Raw genomic sequence first — 18,754 nt, forward strand, 5'->3', positions numbered from 1 at the left:
TAGACAAGTGAATGTTTCACCCATCCCCCCTCACACAACACAGACACAGTTCAGACACATTCGGCACAGAGACGTCTTAGACCCTTACAGCAAAACACCTGGGTCCGCAGTGCCAAGAGTTGCCTTGAAGAAGACTACAGACATAACAGCAGCACTGGGTGATCACAAATAAAAATAAATGACATGGATGGAAAAAACTGAGGGGGCTTGTAGGGTCAGACAGTCAAGGCAAAGAATATCTACATTTTGACTGAGGAAAAATCATCAGGAATGAAGGCAGTGTTTTCCAAAAACAGCAGAGGGCAACACATACAGAACCAACAACACACTCCCAGCACTCCTGTTGATTCTGGACAGTCCTTTATTTAGACTGGGCATTCCTTGAAAGGGGTGATTAGCTCAAGTGCCTGTTGTTTACAGAGAGACTGACTCCAGCCTTCGATAGATATTTTATAGTCTGGACAGTTATGTCACGATGCACTGAATCATAAAGACAGTACAAACAGAAATTAGCAAAATAAGGCTGACTTTTAAAAAAATACCCAGTTGAGCAAGTGGTGGTATTCTTAGTTTCACTTTAACTCCCAGCACTTTACTTGTGCCTCTGCTAGCTCAAACAATGACACTAACAATACACTGCTTTTGGCTTAAAATGGCCTAAATAGGAACGCTCATATAAATGCTGACATCTATGTCACGTTCTCCTATGCGTATATGGTATACAAGTCAAAAAGTCCTAAATCTGTTTGGTGACATGCTATGATTTGATACATTTTCCGATACAGCAAAAACAGGAAGGTCCAGAAAATGTGCTCTCTATTAATATGTTGATGTTCCCATTTTCAGAGCGTACTTTTTCTGCCTGTTCCATCAAGCCATATGATCAGTATTAAAGCCAAACCTTTATTGGCTCCAGTCTGTTGAATGTATTGTCCCATACTGGTGTCTGCTGAATTAAGAGGATTGTATTGAATGATATGTTGCATGTAATGATACACTGTATCCCCAATAAGGCTTAATGCTGCTATCCAATATTTTATGAACAGCTCTGCTGATGCACATCATTTATAAAATGTAAAAATTACATCTATCCAGCATTTCAGAGAAATGCAATTATTCAGAAGAAATTACAAATGCGGTCAAATGAATAAAATACAGACATTTAAGTGCAGCAGCAAAGCTTCACCTAAACATCTTCGAGAGTACAATAAATATCAAATATCAGTTTAAAACACTGGACAAATCTAAACAGCTCTCCCATGCTGATGCCTTGGTTTTTAAAAGACACGTCTGCTGATACTAATATTGTTTCGATATCATGCATCCGTAATTGTTACACTCCTCACATTTAGTGTAGCAAATAAAATCTTTGAAAAATATTCTATACCATATGATACGGTAAGCTGGCTTACTGTGTTTTCTGTGCCATGCAGGCATACAGACAAGAACAATTCTGTCTTTAGCTCAATAATTAATATAATTAAAGTAAACAGCAGTTAATACACAACAGAGTTGATACCTCCCTCCTAACTAATTAAAGCTAATGAACTTACCACACACCAGTGAAAAGACAACAGGGCAGAGCGATGCTAGAGGTAAATAAAACAAGTGTGTGGGAACTACTAGTCAAGAGCTTTCCATTCTTAGAATACTTTAGTATTAGATCCACAGATCTAATCTAAACCAGATGTTAAAACTGGCCAATTAGTCAAATCTTTATAAAATACACTGATAGGTCTATTTATGAACAGCTGGAGCTCACGTTCTGCTTTCTGACACACCTACAACACAACATTTTCAAGAATAACCGCCAAGTGGTTTTGTGCTACTAATACCTGAATGGGTCTTAAGTCAAGCTCAAACTGAACCAGCAGAGAAACAAGGGCTGTTCCACTATAATCACGGTCATAGTGCAGTACTAGTCTCAGGTAACACCCTGGCATACAGCAGCTTTAGAGCACTGAGACATTTAGTCTAAGGGTCCAAATCCTTATTAAATGGCTGTTAGGGCCTAAAACTGAATGGAGCACACAAAAACAATGACTAGATTTGTAGAGCAAGGCCAGTGTAACAAAGAATAACATCTCTCAGCAGACCCACTGACAAAGCCAGTGTTACAGATTATGGGAGAAAGTCTCTGCAGCAAAGCCAACTGAGGGCCTGGCCAACAGTCATTTTGGAAAAACTATAAAAACCATGAGCACATATGTTTCCTCTTTTGAAATCCCATGCCCCACACTGGAGGAGGTATGCGTTAAGTAGCTATAGCTGGAGCTCTAGGCCAGCAGCTCTCATTTAGAGCTCTTACCACAAAGATAGGTTACATAAAACACTGGTATACTAACCTAGTGGCAATAAGAGTGGGCTGATTCCTTAACTCTATACACTGGATTGTCTCCAGTGACCCAATTCATTGCCTATGAACATAAAGCAGCGTTGTGGCAAGCAGCTCAGCTCAGTCTCTCTTGAGCCACAACCCCTTATTAAAATCCATCTAATACCCTTAGAGATAACCTAGTTCACCACCAGCACCGAGGACCGACCAGACGGTAGTTCTGACCAAGTGGCCAGCTAACGATCTGCGACGAGGCGCTACTCGATGTGTCAGTATGTCAAGCAAACGTCGCCTCCCTCCAGATCACAGAATTTCCATTGAAATCTCGCTGCACGAACAAGACCGCTTCGCCATTCAGTTTCGCTGAGCGGAGCTATAAATAGGAGCGAACAGAACCGATATAGCGTGCCCGACAGCACAAAGCCATGCTGAGTGCGGCTGGAGAGCAGCAGGGTGGGTCACTCAGGCATCTTTGATTGCGGGCTCCACAGCAGTGCTAGGCTAGCTCAGCAGCTAACACGGGCTGACTGGAGCCCCGTCCCTCTCTAGGCCTTCTTTGGGAATGGGTGAGCCAGCACAGCCATCCACGAAGATTAAGCAAGCCGAGGAGAGCGAGCGCGAACGGGCCTCTGCATGCCGAAAGCGGAGTGAAGCCGCCCTACCTGCTTATTTTTTGGGCGAAGGCGCGGCGCTCCGCCATGGCTGTGGCCGCTGAGCGCTCCCGTTCCCAGGCCAGGCTCTCCAGTGTCTCTCCAGTCCGCGGAGAACAGAGCAGCAGCGCCAGCGCCCAGAGAGAGAGAGACAGAGAGAGACAGAGACAGAGAGAGATTACCGTACAACACGGCGAGGCGACGCACCACGAATCCCGCCCTCAGCGGGAAAACGCGCTCAGCCTCACTACAGCAGAACCACGCGCACAAACAGCCCGTTTGACATCGACCTCGAAACAAAACGCAGGCATTTCAGCGCCGTTTCTCTGCTTTTCTCGTGTAGACAGTTTCAGTCACGCTGCAGGAACCAGGGGGCGCGGTGGTGTGAGAGGGGGGCATGATTCACATCCTGAGCACCAAACACAACAATGGAGCAGGAAACCAATACAGCTGGATGAAGTGTGAAGTGTGTCCGTTATTAAAATCCGGCAGGTTTTATTGAAATGAAAAGTATTTAAATAATGATGTTAAGTGTACATCTTAATAATAATAATAATAACAATAATAATAATAGTTGCACTTTTCCTATTCATCTCAGACTGGCCTATACATGTAAATAACGATACCGAAGACAATTTATTAAGAAAGATAAAATAAATTAGAGAAAACAATGTAATAACGTAAGATGACAAGGTTACAGTAAAAAGAATACAATGAATAAACCGAATCACATATTTAGATATTATTAAAACAACAACGAGAGACAATGAAATGATCATCTTTAGCTGCTTATATAAAACGGGAAGATATAATATAAACATGTACTGGTCATCGATGGTGCAGATGGAGGCTGATTAACTTATGGTTGATATAAACAGAAGACTTGTGCATCTCCTGCTCCTGCTTCTGCTGCTTTTCTCTGAGGTTGTTCAACAGCCAACACTTAATTTAAAAGAATTAGAAATAAGAGCAGCTTGGCTCACGACCTGCCAGTCTATATCTGCGCTGACTCATTAATAGCTTCAAGGAGTACTAACCCAATTTTGAGAAGAATTAATATTAATAACTTTGATCTGAAATGCAGTTCAAAAACAACGACTGAATGTTCAAAGAGATCAGTTTTAATGAGGACAGCATAATTATGATGACGATGCTGCCTCTGTAGTGTTGTCACTCAGTGTCGTTACTGAATGACAAAGCCATCAGTTTATTTATTATTATTATTATTATTATTGCCAGTTTATTTATTATTATTACTCTTTTGTTTACTGCACCAAAACACTATATATATATATATATATATATATATATATATATATATATAGTGTGTGTGTGTGTGTGCGTTTGTTTGTCAACAGTTATACAGTTATAACAGTTAACAGTTTATAATCTAATAATAATAATAATATAATCACAATTTAAATATTCATCGCAGTTTTCAATAAAAATGTAAAACAAGTGATTCTAGTGTTACTATTTTGACAACATTTTCATTTGATTATCCAAAATGATAAACAGAGCTATAGATGATTCCTTCAAGACAGACATTAAAATAGTAAAATTAACATCTAGAATGATTCATATTAACATTAAGTATTTTATATTTTGGCAAAAAAAATCTATAAATGACTATATATGAATAATAACAGCGTATTATTGAAAATTTAATGACAGTTTACCCGTAAGAAAACTTTCAAATGTGAAAAAACCTTCTTAAAAAGTACAGTATTTAATCTACACTGTGTATGATGGCCCAGAATAGCTCAATCCACCCAGTGCAAAAGAGCACTGATGTGTTCTTAAAGCGCAGACTTGTTCACAGCTTTGTGCAGATTCTGGTCTTACCCAAGAACAAACCTCAAACTAAACATTGGTGGATGTCAGAATCTTCGTGAAAAGTGCGTAAGTGGGTTTTAAGGAGAAACGTCTTCTTTAGAATGGTTGGTGTGTGAGGTTGGTTATATCGTCCACACACGGGCGAGCTGGGACGAGCTAGCTTATCAGAACATCTGTGCAGAACACAACAGAGACCCGACCCGCTGCAGCGGATGATCAGAGGATAACGATGAGGGGAATATGTCAGTATGTGGGCGTAACACACACACACACACACACACACACACACACACACACACACACACACACAGCGTGCCGTGAAACCTCGCGAGAACCGCTAAACTGGCAGCTACTTCCTCAAAATGTAAACAAAAGTGACCTGCAGGCGAAGTGAGTTCTGAAGTTAAATGTTGCACATACTCTGAGCAGGTACAGTCGCTTTTTACATCGTCTGTACATTTCATAACATAGAGTCTTTCATGATCTCCACTGTGCGGTCGCGCTTCTTTTACTCCGCCGTCTGTAAATTCAGTTAGCCACTAGCATAACGGCGCCTAGGACTGACAACTCAGAGGCTTCGGCTAGCTAACGTCTCTCAGCTAGCTAGCTAACGCTACCTAACTTCGTTTGTCTGAGAGATTTAATCAGTATCATCCTAAAAACAGCAGGTCGCTGCTGTGTAGTAACCTCCTTAAAATGCATTCGGAGATTACGAAGTGTTGCAACGGGTTATGCGGAAACAGTTTCCACCACAAGTTTGGGTCAGTTAGCGTTATCGCGTAGCATCGCATGTTTTTAGTATTATAGCTAATTATATTATAATACTATTCATTATAATTATATCTAGCTGATTATCATTAGGGGATATTTAGTGGAACCCTGTCTTCCGTGACCAGAGCTTAGTGGACATGGGACATAGTTTTGCGTGGTCAGATCTCTGTATTTATGTAACGTGAGACGTTTACCTACATCTGTCAATCAGAAGGAGTGACATCAAACACCACGCAAGTGCTACTACTGAAAGATGTCATACCGTACTAACACGCCAATCTCAAAACTAAATATAACCTTACTAAAATGGCCTGCACCAGTGTTTCAGCACTCTGGTCGTGGAGGCCCACTGCTCTGCACTTTTTAGTGTTTTCTATGCTCCCAGCACACCTGATCCAACTAATCAGCTCCTAAAACACTAAAATGTGCAGGGAAGTGGGAGAAACACTGTTCTATAGTCTGTTCTGTACGTGGATGGAAAGCTTCATTATTTAACGTTTAGTCAGCAATTTGTCAGGTATCATCATTTTTTGTAGTGTGACCTGTTTTGTTGTTGTTTTAATAGCATTCCAGGCCTTTTCCCTGTGTGCAAGCTGTGATGGGTTCTACTCCTCCTTGGCTGATGAAATGGAGACTAAAGGGACCGACGAGGTGGAGAAGCTAAAGTCCAGGTTCATGTCAGCATGGCACAGTGTGAAGTACAGTAAGTTCTAGAGGCACTGGCTCTTAAATTTTCAGGTGGACCAAATTATCTTAAGATGTTTTCTAAGGTTAGTAGACTAGCTTTTGTCTAGGAAGAGCGACAGCCATAGCAGTCATGCATAGTAGCAAACCTTTCAAGTTTGACATGTTACCCGATGAGAGAACAATTTTATATGTAACTTCCTATTTTTCTTTTTAGACTTGATTTTTTCCAGATACCTTTTCATAACAAAACCTATGGTCTAATGTTAAAAAACAAAAAAACATGACGTTTAACACAACACAGTTATCACAAAGCGCAAGGCGGATGTGACAACACATGGCTTCCAGTTATAAGTTAATGATAGATATGGACAGTGTCCCTAACAGGCAGTGTCACAGGGCCCTCCCCTGAAGTGAGGAATATCTTCAAAGAGCTGAATTTAAAGAGTGCAACATTCATCATCCTCATAAAAGCATACATGCTCCAAATATTTTCTTCTATACTGATATGCAAAAATGTAACACTGACACACTGACATGCTAGCTAGTAACTGTGTTCTTCTGGACCCCGCAAACATTATACTTTGGGCCCCCAAGACAGAAAGTTTGGGCAGCGCTGCTTTGAACTAATGGTTTGCATTAGGTAATAACCGCTAGGTGAAGAATTCATCAGAATGTCTCCTGTAATAAGACAAAGTGGTCACCGTTATATAATGTAAAATAAAATGTAATTGTTTTCTTTTATAGGTTGGGTTCTGAAAACAAAGACTTCCTTTAGTCGCAATTCTCCAGTTTTCCTGCTGGGGAAATGTTATCACTTCAAGGCAGAGGGTAAAAGAAACACCACACATACAAATAAGCAAACACTATTCTTTACCATATTCTAAAATGTTTAAATGCTGTGGATTGCTGCTTGTGTTCACAGATGAAGAAAGCCCTACAGAAAGCTGTACAGCTGATGAGTTTGATAACAATGTTGTCATGGGCAACGTTGATGACTTTCGGAGGGACTTTGCTTCCCGTGTATGGCTTACTTATCGGGAAGAATTTGCCACCCTCCCAGACTCTGTTGTCACTTCGGACTGTGGATGGGGCTGTACCCTCAGGGCAGGTCAAATGATGCTGGCCCAGGCACTCGTGCTACATTTCTTGGGTAGAGGTGAGTTTTGAGTGTTCGTATTAATGCTGTGGTGGCGCGGAACGTTGCTGCTCACCTGCAGTTTATGCATTAAAACCCTCCAAAGTAGCTGAATTAAAATCATTCTGCAAAGAAGAGGGGGCAAAAATTCCTCAACACAAAACAGCGATGTAAAAGGCTCATTCTTATTGGAATCATGTGCATTGACCTTAACTGAAGTAAGAGAGGCCTGCAGTTCTTCAGATGTTCGTCTGGTTTCAAGTTTTGTGACCTCCTGGATGAGTTGTCACTGCACTCTTAATAAAATTTTGGTGGGCCGGCCACTCCTGGGAAGGTTCACCACGGTTCCAACTTGCCTTTCGAGGATAATGGCTCTCATTGTGGCTTGCTGGAGTCCCAGAAGCTTGGTAATGGCTTTGTAACCCTTTCCAGACTGGTAGATTTCAGTGAGTTTGTTTTGCGTCTGTGTTTGAATCACTTTAGAACGTGACATCATGTGCTGCTTTTCTGAGATTTTCTAGCCTGCTTCACATTGACAGATAAGTTCCATTAAATAGGTTTAATTCAACATGCCTGGGTGTGGCTAGTGAAACTGAATCCAGTAGTCAATTGAATTTGGTTAACTGGCTGATTTAGTAGCTAAAAGGACATTCACTTGTTCACATAGGGCCAGACAGGGCTAAACTACATTTTTTGTTTTCAATAAATGTAATCATCAGCAAACAGCATTTTGTGTTTACTTGGGTTATGTTTGTTTAACAGTAAACATAGTGTGATGAGCAGAAACATTGAAGTGTAACATACGTAAACAAAGAAATAAATTGTAATTAATTTGTGTGTGTATATATATATATATATATATATATATATATATATATGTGTGTGTGTGTGTGTGTGTGTGTGTGTGTGTGTGTAATTTTGTTTTCTTCTACAAAAGTAAATTGAATATCTGTTTATTTTATATATGTTATCACTCTAGTAGGTCACCTTTATCTGTCAGCATTTTTTTTAATTAAGCCCGGATATCTGTGAATCCAAATATGCAGAAAATGTCTAATCTATTCATTCAATCTATTCTAATCTAATCTATTCAATTCAGTGTACTCTGCTCTCACCTTGACTGCCTTCGATTGTGTTTGTATGCATCTTAAATTGACTGAGAGGTTGTTTAGCTGCTTAACTGTCAGATCAATTCAAAATAAATTTCTCTTTTTGTATGAAGTAATTAGCCTGATTGCTGTAGGAATACTTCAAAGTAAAACTGGATAAAACCTGATTAATTGGCTTTGTTGCTAATGTACAATACAGATGTAAGTGAACTTACTGTTTGAAGGCTGTGAATGTAAGGTTTATTGTCTCTAGACATTGAAACCTATGTCATTCCACACTGATTGCTGTAATATAATATTTTTGCTAATTTTAGCTGATAACTGGCTTATTAGAAAATCCCAGGTTCAAAAATATCTCGGTAAATCTAGTCTCATTCTGTCCAGACACAGTGCTCCAATGAATCTGACTTACCTCTTCCATTTTTCCAGATTGGTTGAGCATGTTTCAAATTCAAGTCAATATTTTTTTTTGTTTTGCTGAGTCTTTGTTCATCATTCATGCAAAAATGCAGTCTTCAATCCCAGGTGAAATGATACTGGATCCAGACGTTCTTGTGGAATCCAAGTGGGCTGAAATTGAGATTAAGTTTCAAATGATAAGTGGGGTCTCCTGTGGTGAAGATAGCTACCTTTTAATAAAACAGGTTAATAGAACAGGTGATCTCAAATTTCAATTTATCACCTCCATTTGGAAAACAACGTTTAAGCGTCAGTTGGAGACAATGGCTGGTCTGAAATATGTCATTACAAAAATCTCTAGAAAGTAACTGATGGCCAGTAAATGATATTTATTGATCAATTACATGATCTGACACTTAGCAAGGTCATTACCTTAATGCTTCAGAGCCTAGTCCAGCACCCTTTATGACCCTCGCCACTCCTACCACTGCCACTTTAGGTTCCCACCATGTTTGTACGGGTAAAATGCTGTAAAAGTGAAATACTGGCCACACTGAATCTTGTAATTGGACTGTTCCTTAAGTGTTAGCCCTTCTCATTAAAAGTCAAACTTAAATGTGTCTGTAAAATAGCTCAGTGTGATTTAAAGCAACTTTATTTGAGGACTTCTGAAAGGCATTTCTATTGCTCATCAGTACCATATGGACAATTTCAGGCTATTTTAATTGGCTAATTAACTAAGCAAAGATTGGCTAATAAATGTACACAGTGAAAAAGGTTCTGATCAAGGGAAGCTAAAATGTCCAGATCTCTGTTTTTTGCGTAATTTTTCTTTGAGAGTTTTACAGTACTAATTTAAGTTACCCAGAAGAAACACTTTTTGCATGAATCTGCGTGTCATGTTTCATAAGGTTCAGGTTCCTCGATTGTCTTGCATATTATGCCACTTTTCTTCTTATTTCACCTAGTATGTTAAGAATATATCTTGGTGAGTCCACAAATATGAGATGTAACATAAATAAAGAGGAAATCAAATAAACAGTAAAAAATGTGGTAAGATGGAAAATAGGTGTCAAATGAGCCGAAAAGGGATGAATCTGAATATGTATATCTCAAGGCCCGAGAAGGCATAGAATCCAGTGTTATTTAAAATATGTTCAAAGTTACATCCAAAGGTTTGTAGACCTCTGCTCATCCAATGTATTAATACTGCTATGAGGATTTGATTGCATTCAGCCACAAGAGCCTTAATGAGGTAGGTACTGATGTTGTGCACTTCAAGTCATCCCAAAGGTATTCCGTGATTCTCCATCACTCCAGAGAATGCAGTTCCACTGTTCCACAGCCCAGTGTTGGGGAGCTTTGTTTATGCCTCTGGCTAGTGATTGGTCATGATCTTAGGCTCACATGCAGCTGCTCCAGAATGTCCTAATTCTATTAGAAGTGCTTTTCTGTGGAGATGACACAAGCTGTGTGTCTGGTTATTTTTTGACATGTAGTGCACTTTGTAGAACAGATGATGTATTTTGATCAGAATAGTGCTGTGCCATGCTGCTAGGTGTCCACAGCAGATATGAGGACCAGTACTAAGCTAACACTAAGCTATTAGTGACTATCTACTTGTGTTGGCTTTCACTCCTTGTGTTCTTAGACTGGACATGGCCTGAGGCACTGACCTTGGAGGCTCTGGACACAGAGACACGGACAAGCAGTGCAGCACGAAGGCTGGTAGCCTCATTAGAAGCTTCATTCCAGGGAGACAGACCAAGACTTCCGGAGGCCCTCTGCCAGGGTGGTGCAGAAGAGGCTGATTCCCACCTGAAAGAGGTGTACCACCGCACCATTGTTTCCTGGTTTGGAGACACTCCCTCTGCTCAGCTGGGAGTCCACAGGCTGGTTCATCTGGGCATGGCCTCAGGAAAAAGAGTGGGGGATTGGTACGGTCCTGCAGTGGTGGCACACATACTCAGGTTGGTATGTTTAGTTCATGTCTGTGCTAAATTCTACTACCCTGCTGCAGTACAGTATTAACAGTCACTGGTGAAACAGTAATTGAAATGTAGAATGTGTTGTATTATATTATTTTTTTACTTTGAAATGCTGCTTAACCATTTAGAGCCGGCCTCTGTTCACAGAGGGCCGTAATTTACTGAGATGAATTCTGTGACCATATGCACTTTTTTATCAAAACATTACAGTTTTTTTTTGTACGACGCTTTTTTATTTATAAATGTCCTCTTATGATTGCTCAGCTTCTTCATGCTGTCAAAATAAGCATGAAATGAACTTGTATTTGGTTATCATTTTAGCATTTTCAAGCTAAGAACTGATCTATGTGCAGCATTTATCTGTATGAGTATGACATTTTTATTTATTAATAACCTAGACTTATTGTTAGGAAATGCTGATATTTGGTAGTATGTTATTACGCAATATTGCGATTTCACTACCCCTTTTCCCATCAGTCCTTTTTTTGATTATGTTTTCATTTAAAAGGAGGTAGAACTCCGCTTAAATGAAAATAAACTTCTAATTGTCATTTTGTGCTGATTTTATTAAAACGTTTTCTTAAAATCAGTGGCTAGTAAGCCTTTAGCAAAGAACATTCCTAGGAATTTCAGAAGAGTGTTTATATTCTCCTGGGGTCTAGAGGGTTAATTAAGCATGTATTAACTATGCCACAGGTGTACACAATGTGACATGTTAAGGGTTTTCAACAGAGTAAATACTGAGGGTGAAATTTAAATTATTAACCCTCTGTTTATTAACCTTTCTGTTTCCTAATAATGGGGAGTTTAGAAAAGCTGTGGAGGCGGCAACAGACCCAGGACTCAAAGGCATAAATGTTTATGTGGCACAGGACTGCACAGGTATGGAAAGTGACTGTGAGGTCTTGTTGTTTAGCATAATATATACATACAGCAAGCAACACAGCAAGAGTTTCACCTCCTCTCAACTGGTCAGGCTTTTGCTGACAGACTGTCTGCTATGAAGCTTTAAACTGTAATGCACAGTCCACTGTCTTCACTATGCTTCAGTACATTTCTCAGAAAAATTCAGTTTGTGTTCATTCTTAGCTCATGAACTAAATATAAGTGGTGTGTATGGAACCAAATAAGCAGTACATTCATTTTCTTATTGTAAGTTTAGTACTGGTATTGGTTAAGCTGTGTGGGAGTGTCCATTCACTTCTTTGGCTATTCTAAATGCAAGGAAGACTGAAAAAATGCAATCAGACATTCCTCTATGCCTGCACTAAATAACTGTGAGAGACAGGCAAATGACCTTACTGTGACCTCTGTGTTATTGATTAACTGTAGTGTACAGTGCTGATGTTATTGAGAGCCACTCAGCTCGGGCAGACGCATGTGGGGGCCCTGAGGGGCATGTTGCTGACAGCAGGGCCGTCATCATCCTCATCCCTGTCAGACTGGGTGGAGAGAAGATTAACCCTGACTACTTCAACTTTGTCAAGGTGAGGCTAGTTAACTACAAACAGTCACTGGGGTCATTTCTATTCATCATGAACTTTCAGCACAATGTAAAGGTCTGCTAGAATTCTGTAAAAGAGAAAAATAAAGACACAACTGCCGTCATTTAAGTATATATTCAGTACTGTGCAAAAGGCAGAGACGTCCCTTAATTCATTTGATTTCCAGTCAACACACCCTTAAGCACAGTTACTTATTTCCAGGGAATATTCCTAAGGAGATAAGAGATTAAATAATCCGCTTGCATAAGGAGGGGGAAAGGAGTTCAAATAATATTAAAAGATGCAGAGAAAATGGGAACTTGTATATCACCAAATCTGTCATCATCAGACGACAGATAATCACAGGTGTTTCTGTCCATTCTTCTACTGTGAAAGGACAGACAGACTATGGCTAAGACTATGACAATGGCCAAAAGAACATGTAGCTGTAAAAAAGTTGTTACTGAGAAAAAGTTATAGACAAAAAATAGATAGTTTGCTTTCAAACAAAGAAGCTGCTGGTGTTCTCACAACAATGAACTGGCCACCTCAGAGCCCAGACCTCATCATTGAATGTCTATGGGATTTCCAAGACTGAACTTTCGAGGTACGGATTTCTTTGAAAAACGAAAGCAAGTGCCCTGAAAAGAATGGAAGCTGTAATAATGGCAAAGCTTGGAGACGCTAAATACTAAAAAATAAAATAATAGTAAAAAATACAATGTTTAATTGTTAAGACAACTGTGTAATTTTCTATTAATGAACCATTTTTGTTTGTTTTATACTGACTGTTAAATGAATTAAATGAAGTTTGGTTTTTGCAAAGTACTGTATGTATATATTACATCATGTTGTATATAACAACATGATAATAATAATAATAATAATAATTTTATTTAAATAGAACTTTAATGCGGGTAGCAGCTCAAAGAGCTTAAGAGACAGGTGATTAAACAATACTACAAGAAATGATAAGTATTCATTTATAATCATATGAGAAAAACAATGTTATATAGTATTATTATAACAATTTCATTAAATAACAGAAGTCACGTCAATATTTGTAAGTAAAACAGTGTAGACCTCAATACCTAAGTCCTTATACAACAGTGTCCTTTTACTTTTGACGCTCAATTAAGTTTATTACATTTCAGAATAATTTACTCTCCCCAGGGCATTTTAAGTCTGGAGTACTGTATCGGCATCATCGGAGGGAAACCAAAACAGGCCTACTACTTTGTTGGATTTCAAGGTGAGTCTCTTGCTCTGAGCTCATTTCGCATAATTTTTCAAGGGTTCAAAAAGAGAACAAGTAAGTTAATGCATTCTGCGGAGACACAAGCCCCATCAGTGAAACCGTGCTTATTTTATTTTCTCTGACCCATCAAAACGGTGCCCCATTCATCACGTATGAGCATCCCAGGTAGGAGTTATAATAGATTTCCATAAGTAGCATGCATAAATGTCCATGCTACACAAAGCAGCCCACTCTCCATCACCTTCAGCAGCCAGTAGGAACCTTCAGTTGTACATGCTGGTAGTCAATATTTACCCATTTACATTTTAGCAATTTGAAATACAGCTGGCGATGATGTCTAAACGACAAGCAATACATTCTCCCTGCCAGGTCCGACTTGCTGCTTGCATTTATCATATGCAAATGATGGAATATAATTGCATGTTTGTAAAAGTAATTTTCCTGCACCAAAATTAAATGACAGTCCCCTTTGCGGTGTAAAGAATGTGCTTGTACAACCAGATTTGATTATGCAGGGTTTAATCCATTCCAGTTCGGGAAAGGACTAAGCAAAAAAAAAAAAAAAAATCCTGCATACTTGAGCTCACAATTGTTAGGAACCTAACAGACTCTGTGGATGACTTTGAACTGCTCTGCATAGAAATTGAGGAAGGATATGCATTATAATAATCGGGGTGTTTTTTTGAATAACTTGTCTTTTGTTTTGTCCTTGCAGATGACAGCTTGATTTACATGGACCCTCATTACTGTCAGTCTTTTGTGGATGTCAGCACAAGCGATTTTCTTCTGCAGGTAATGTGGAATTACAAAAAGCTGACCGCTGCCTAGTGATGTGAATTTAATAGTTTCTGTTAGTACTTAAGGGTATGAATCTTAAAGCAGCCCTCTGCACTCAATTACTGAACACAAGAGAGTCGATTTACCCCTCTGTCTGACATCTAAGACGTATCTCCTACAAAAAGGGAAGCACAGTCTAAAATATGTACTGTTATATATATCAGCTCTAGCATACAGTAGTAGTATATCATAGTCTTCTTTTTTATTTCAGCATCATAACTTATTTTTACACTTTGGTATGTGGTAGTATGACGGACAGAAATATGGATCCATTCCTTTGGCCTGTCTGTCACAGTAACTAATAGCTAGAATGTAACTTTTGTTTGAAAAAAGAAAGTTTGTGAAGATACATTCGGGTTAGCCAAGTTGAAGCTTTTATTTGCTTTGTCTGCTTCACATGGTCATGTAAAATTTCTATTCTAAGAAACTTGTAGCAATTACTACACGAAAACCTCTGTTAGATGCTATTCCTCTATACATCAGCATTGAATTCAGAAAGTAGTAATTCTAATACATTTGCTCACTGTGTTGTTTGTAGTCATATCATTGCCCGTCACCAAAGAAGATGCCTTTTGTTAAAATGGACCCCAGCTGCACTATTGGATTCTACTCAAAAAGTGTTCAAGATTATGAAAGAATCTGCAATGAACTTTCAAAGGTGGGTGGAAATGAGCATTTGTGTACAATTTCTAGAAAGAAGAGCTTGTGAAATGGTTCGGTGAAAAATCTCATTTACAGAATTTTCCACTCAACCTAGAATGAATCAATCAGCCAAGACATATTTGGTGTCCAGTCTTTACCTCTTTAGGTTAGTACTGAAGCTACAAGACAAATGTTTGCTAAAAACACAAATCAATAGTCCAATACCCAAATATCTAAATGTTTTGCATAAATATATCCACAAAATAATCACCTCTTGCTGAATTGGTTTAGGACATAGTATAAAATAACCGGTGAGTGAAGTAAACGGCGCCTCTCTGTGTACCTGATTGCTGCAGTTAGACACTTTAAACATAGTGTCTGCGTTGTGCCGACTTCCTACTCCACTTGGAACATGGATCCTACAGGCACATGGATGCTACATTACATTTGAGATTTCTGTTTCTATTTATAAGTATATATTTTGGGTTAAAATTCAAGACTAATCCCATTGAGAAGTCTGTGTGACCTTAATGAAGAGCTGAATGAGGTTTTAGTGAGTTGAGAGACGTTTTGTGAATATATTTACTGAACAAGGTTTGGGTGACTATTGCTTTTTTTTAGTACTTGTTAGCAATGTTAGCCTCCATGACTATATCCTAAACCTGCTGTGTAGGTGAATCTGGGAATGGTCCAGCCTAGTCAGACCACTGCAATGGGTTTAGAAGCTGCCAGCAGGTGGCAGCATTTAGCTGTATAAAATAACATGCTCAAGTCAAGGCATGGACCTTCTTTACCAGGAGTTTAGACTTCATCACCTCTGCCTCGCTGTCTGCATTTGAAAAGAAAAATGGTGAAATCGGTATCTTAATTTTTTTTTTTTTTCACAAAGTGTTTATGTATTTTCTTCTCTGTGTTTATGTTGGATAAGGTGCTGCAGCCTTCGTTGAAGGAGAAGTACCCAGCATTTACCTTTATGAAAGGACACGGGCGAGATTATGAACTATCAGTCCCTGCGGAGAAGAAAGAGTGGCCCTTCATCAGAGAAAAACGAAAAGCTGGAGCTACTGCAGGGGACTTTGTGCTGCTGTGAGTTAGGGCCAGAAGCTTGGAGCCCTCACCTATGGCCTGTATTTACAGAGTAGGAATGCTGTTTTGGACATGGTGTTTCTTTCCGATGCCATGATTTAAATGATTGTCATATCAGGTGTAAAGAATTATATTACGGGACGCACTGTGTATGTTGGGCCTGTACCCTAAGTAATGTCATGTTCCGGGTTTATATTTTTTCTTGCCTTTTCTGATTAGAGTCTAAGAACAAGGAACTATCACCATCCATAAACAGCACTCCAAGACTGTGAACACGAGCCCTGATTTCAACCTAACACTGTAAACAGATGCTTAAACTTAACACACATTTCCTATCTGATCAGAGAGGGAACTTTTTCAGGGTATTATAATGATGCCAATTAATGCTAATGTGTAACATACATTCAGTACTAACTATGAAATTAGATTTTTTTTTGTTTTCTGAGCAATGTAACTAGTGTTATAATAGTTGGTACTTAATATTCATTCCTTCGGTCACAGGTCTTAAAAAAAAACAACAATTCATTTTTTTTCTGGAAGGGATGCACGACACTCCAGTTTGGCTGTCAGTAGTCAGCTCGTCATTGTGTGGACTTCCAGACTATAGCACTGTGTGCTTTAGTTGTAGAGAAGTAGAAAGAAGGGTGTACTTATGCAGTCATATGCAAACGTTTAAGTGCCCAGGGCCAGATTATGTTTTGTTGATTCTTATGAAAGTGAAAATAGGTACACCTCCTTTACAGAGAATGCATCTGTACGTTTGTTGTTTATTTGCTGAATTTAACAATTTGGGGGGAATATAACATAAAATATAGCCTGTGCAAAAGTTATGGCACATTTAGTAATGCTGTATTTTACTGTATGTTAGACTTAGCAAATAAGTAGAAACTATGCAGAAAAGTGCCATATTTTGGCATAAGTTCCCTGTAGAGGATGTCATATTCTCACTTAGAAAATCAACAATGCATGCAGTTTGACCACATGTACAACTTTGGCATACAACCGTAGGCTTGTAAATTCTACCCAGCCTGTGAAATCCTGCAATAGTGCCTCCTGGAAACATGCAGGATGTAATGCTAATACAAAAGCTTACAAGCTCTGTGTGCTTCCAAAATGTACTGTAAAGACACACTGAAAACGTAGCACTTTTACACAGACGCACACACAGTGGAATGGGACGTGAGTATAAGAGTATTAAAGCAGAATATGCATGTTGTTAAATGATTGTTTTCTGCTTTAAATGAAGTCCAGTTTGAGTACACTTAAAGAAGAGTTTTTAATGGATATCAGTGCTGCTAAAACCATGACAGACTTCACAAGAGAGAGATTTATTGTTATGATGAGGACACAAATCACAACAGATCAGCGCCACTGCAGAAAGATTGATAAAAGTAAGTGAAGCCTCCCGAGCCATTTCGTCTTGCCTATAGGCGTTTTTAATTAAGCCACAGTCTTCTGTCAGGTTCTCTCCTTTTGTTGTACTTCAGTCCTTGAAGGAACTTTTGGCTCACAACATTTCAAGAACGTGTTCTGCCTATAAATTCTTAAGATGTGTCTTCTCGTTGTGAAGGGTTTTATGTATAGCAGTTTTTCTAAACGGTCGTTTTACCCATTGGTGTAAACCAAAGTACTTGATGCTACATACAGCTGTAACACTAGTTCTCGTTCATATCACTCATTTGTTACCTGCTGTTTTCTGTGAGGAGATAAGTTCTGTCATTTTTAACGAGGGCTAAAGACTTTGCAGACTACTAGTAGATAAAAACACATGCTTGTTTTGCCAAAATCAATTTTCACAGTGGTCATTAATGTTTTGTTTTTAAAATGTTGGGCTCCACAATTATGTAAAATAAAATAAATTAAAGACTTTGAATAGATTCTATGCATTTTCATGGTTTTTATTTTAAAATCAGACTTGAGACCTTTTTCAGAAATGTCTGCAAATTCAGTCGTTAAGATGTAAACTGTCTCAGAGTGGCTTGATGTTAAATGCTTCATAGTACTGAAGCTTACCGATTTATTTTTTGTTTTTTTCCCCCAGTGGTGGTGACAGGAACCAGGGTTCACAAGATCTACGACACAGTTAGAGTGATTTTATTTACTATCCAAAACCACAAATGAACCTGCAGGTGTCTGAGTTTTTATATGTTGTTGAAAGTGGTAAAAGGTTTCATCGAGAACTATTTTGCCTCACACTCCTCCATGAACCCATCTACCATTTAACGTTTTTAAGAAATTAGTTTTGGTCCAAAACCTTCTTAAAACAATAATCATAACCATCATCTAGAACTGAGGATTTCACATCAAACAACTGATTTTGTTCACATCTTAACCATTTCATCAAAAGTTCCCCTTCAACTCCTTTGTGTTCTTGTTTGAATTTCACCGTCTTTCCTAATAGTTGTGCAAAACTCCAGATGAAAAGTAATTGCACTTGTGAATCCCCTCCCACACCCAACTGGGCCAAGGAGTGGTAGGAACTAAAAGGAGACACACAACTGGTGATTGTACACTCTTCAGAGGAAAAGAAAATTTCC

The 18,754-nt window shown here is 38.9% G+C and overlaps 2 protein-coding genes across 18 annotated transcripts in view; one reads left to right on the plus strand and one right to left on the minus strand.

Annotated features, from left to right (window-relative positions):
- The window catches only part of dock7 (dedicator of cytokinesis 7), a 67,669-nt gene extending 64,342 nt beyond the window's left edge, over positions 1-3,327 (minus strand). For 14 of the 16 annotated variants that reach the window (XM_037534804.1, XM_017721670.2, XM_017721677.2 and 11 more), the window contains exon 1: positions 2,998-3,035. In XM_037534804.1, the coding sequence (XP_037390701.1) occupies positions 2,998-3,035 (38 nt within the window). Of the gene's footprint in view, positions 1-2,997 lie in introns of all 16 variants that reach the window. The other 2 variants (XM_037534808.1, XM_037534807.1) reach the window with 1 other exon arrangement.
- A 1,767-nt stretch (positions 3,328-5,094) lies between these two features.
- Positions 5,095-18,094, plus strand: atg4c (autophagy related 4C, cysteine peptidase). Of its 2 annotated transcripts, none has more exons than XM_017721854.2 (11): positions 5,095-5,250; positions 6,158-6,295; positions 7,024-7,107; positions 7,202-7,435; positions 10,574-10,892; positions 11,722-11,792; positions 12,243-12,397; positions 13,568-13,646; positions 14,368-14,444; positions 15,028-15,147; positions 16,060-18,094. In XM_017721854.2, the coding sequence occupies exons 2-11, from the start codon at positions 6,220-6,222 to the stop codon at positions 16,219-16,221; spliced, it is 1,377 nt and encodes a 458-aa protein (XP_017577343.2). In that variant the 5' UTR covers positions 5,095-5,250; positions 6,158-6,219; the 3' UTR covers positions 16,222-18,094. The 2 variants fall into 2 exon arrangements, with proteins under 2 accessions (XP_017577343.2, XP_017577351.2); XM_017721862.2 differs by having other exon boundaries at positions 5,160-5,211.
- The last annotated feature ends 660 nt before the right edge of the window (positions 18,095-18,754 follow it).

This window comes from Pygocentrus nattereri, chromosome 26 (genome assembly GCF_015220715.1).
Source record: "Pygocentrus nattereri isolate fPygNat1 chromosome 26, fPygNat1.pri, whole genome shotgun sequence".
NCBI lineage: Eukaryota > Metazoa > Chordata > Actinopteri > Characiformes > Serrasalmidae > Pygocentrus > Pygocentrus nattereri.

Excerpts from the sequence above, each read along its gene's own strand:
- atg4c (XM_017721854.2), top strand. The coding sequence starts at position 6,220 with ATGGAGACTAAAGGGACCGACGAGGTGGAGAAGCTAAAGTCCAGGTTC. Across the intron at positions 12,398-13,567 it reads ACTACTTCAACTTTGTCAAG|GGCATTTTAAGTCTGGAGTA; the intron begins GTGAGGCTAGTT and ends TACTCTCCCCAG. Across the intron at positions 14,445-15,027 it reads CAAGCGATTTTCTTCTGCAG|TCATATCATTGCCCGTCACC; the intron begins GTAATGTGGAAT and ends TGTTGTTTGTAG.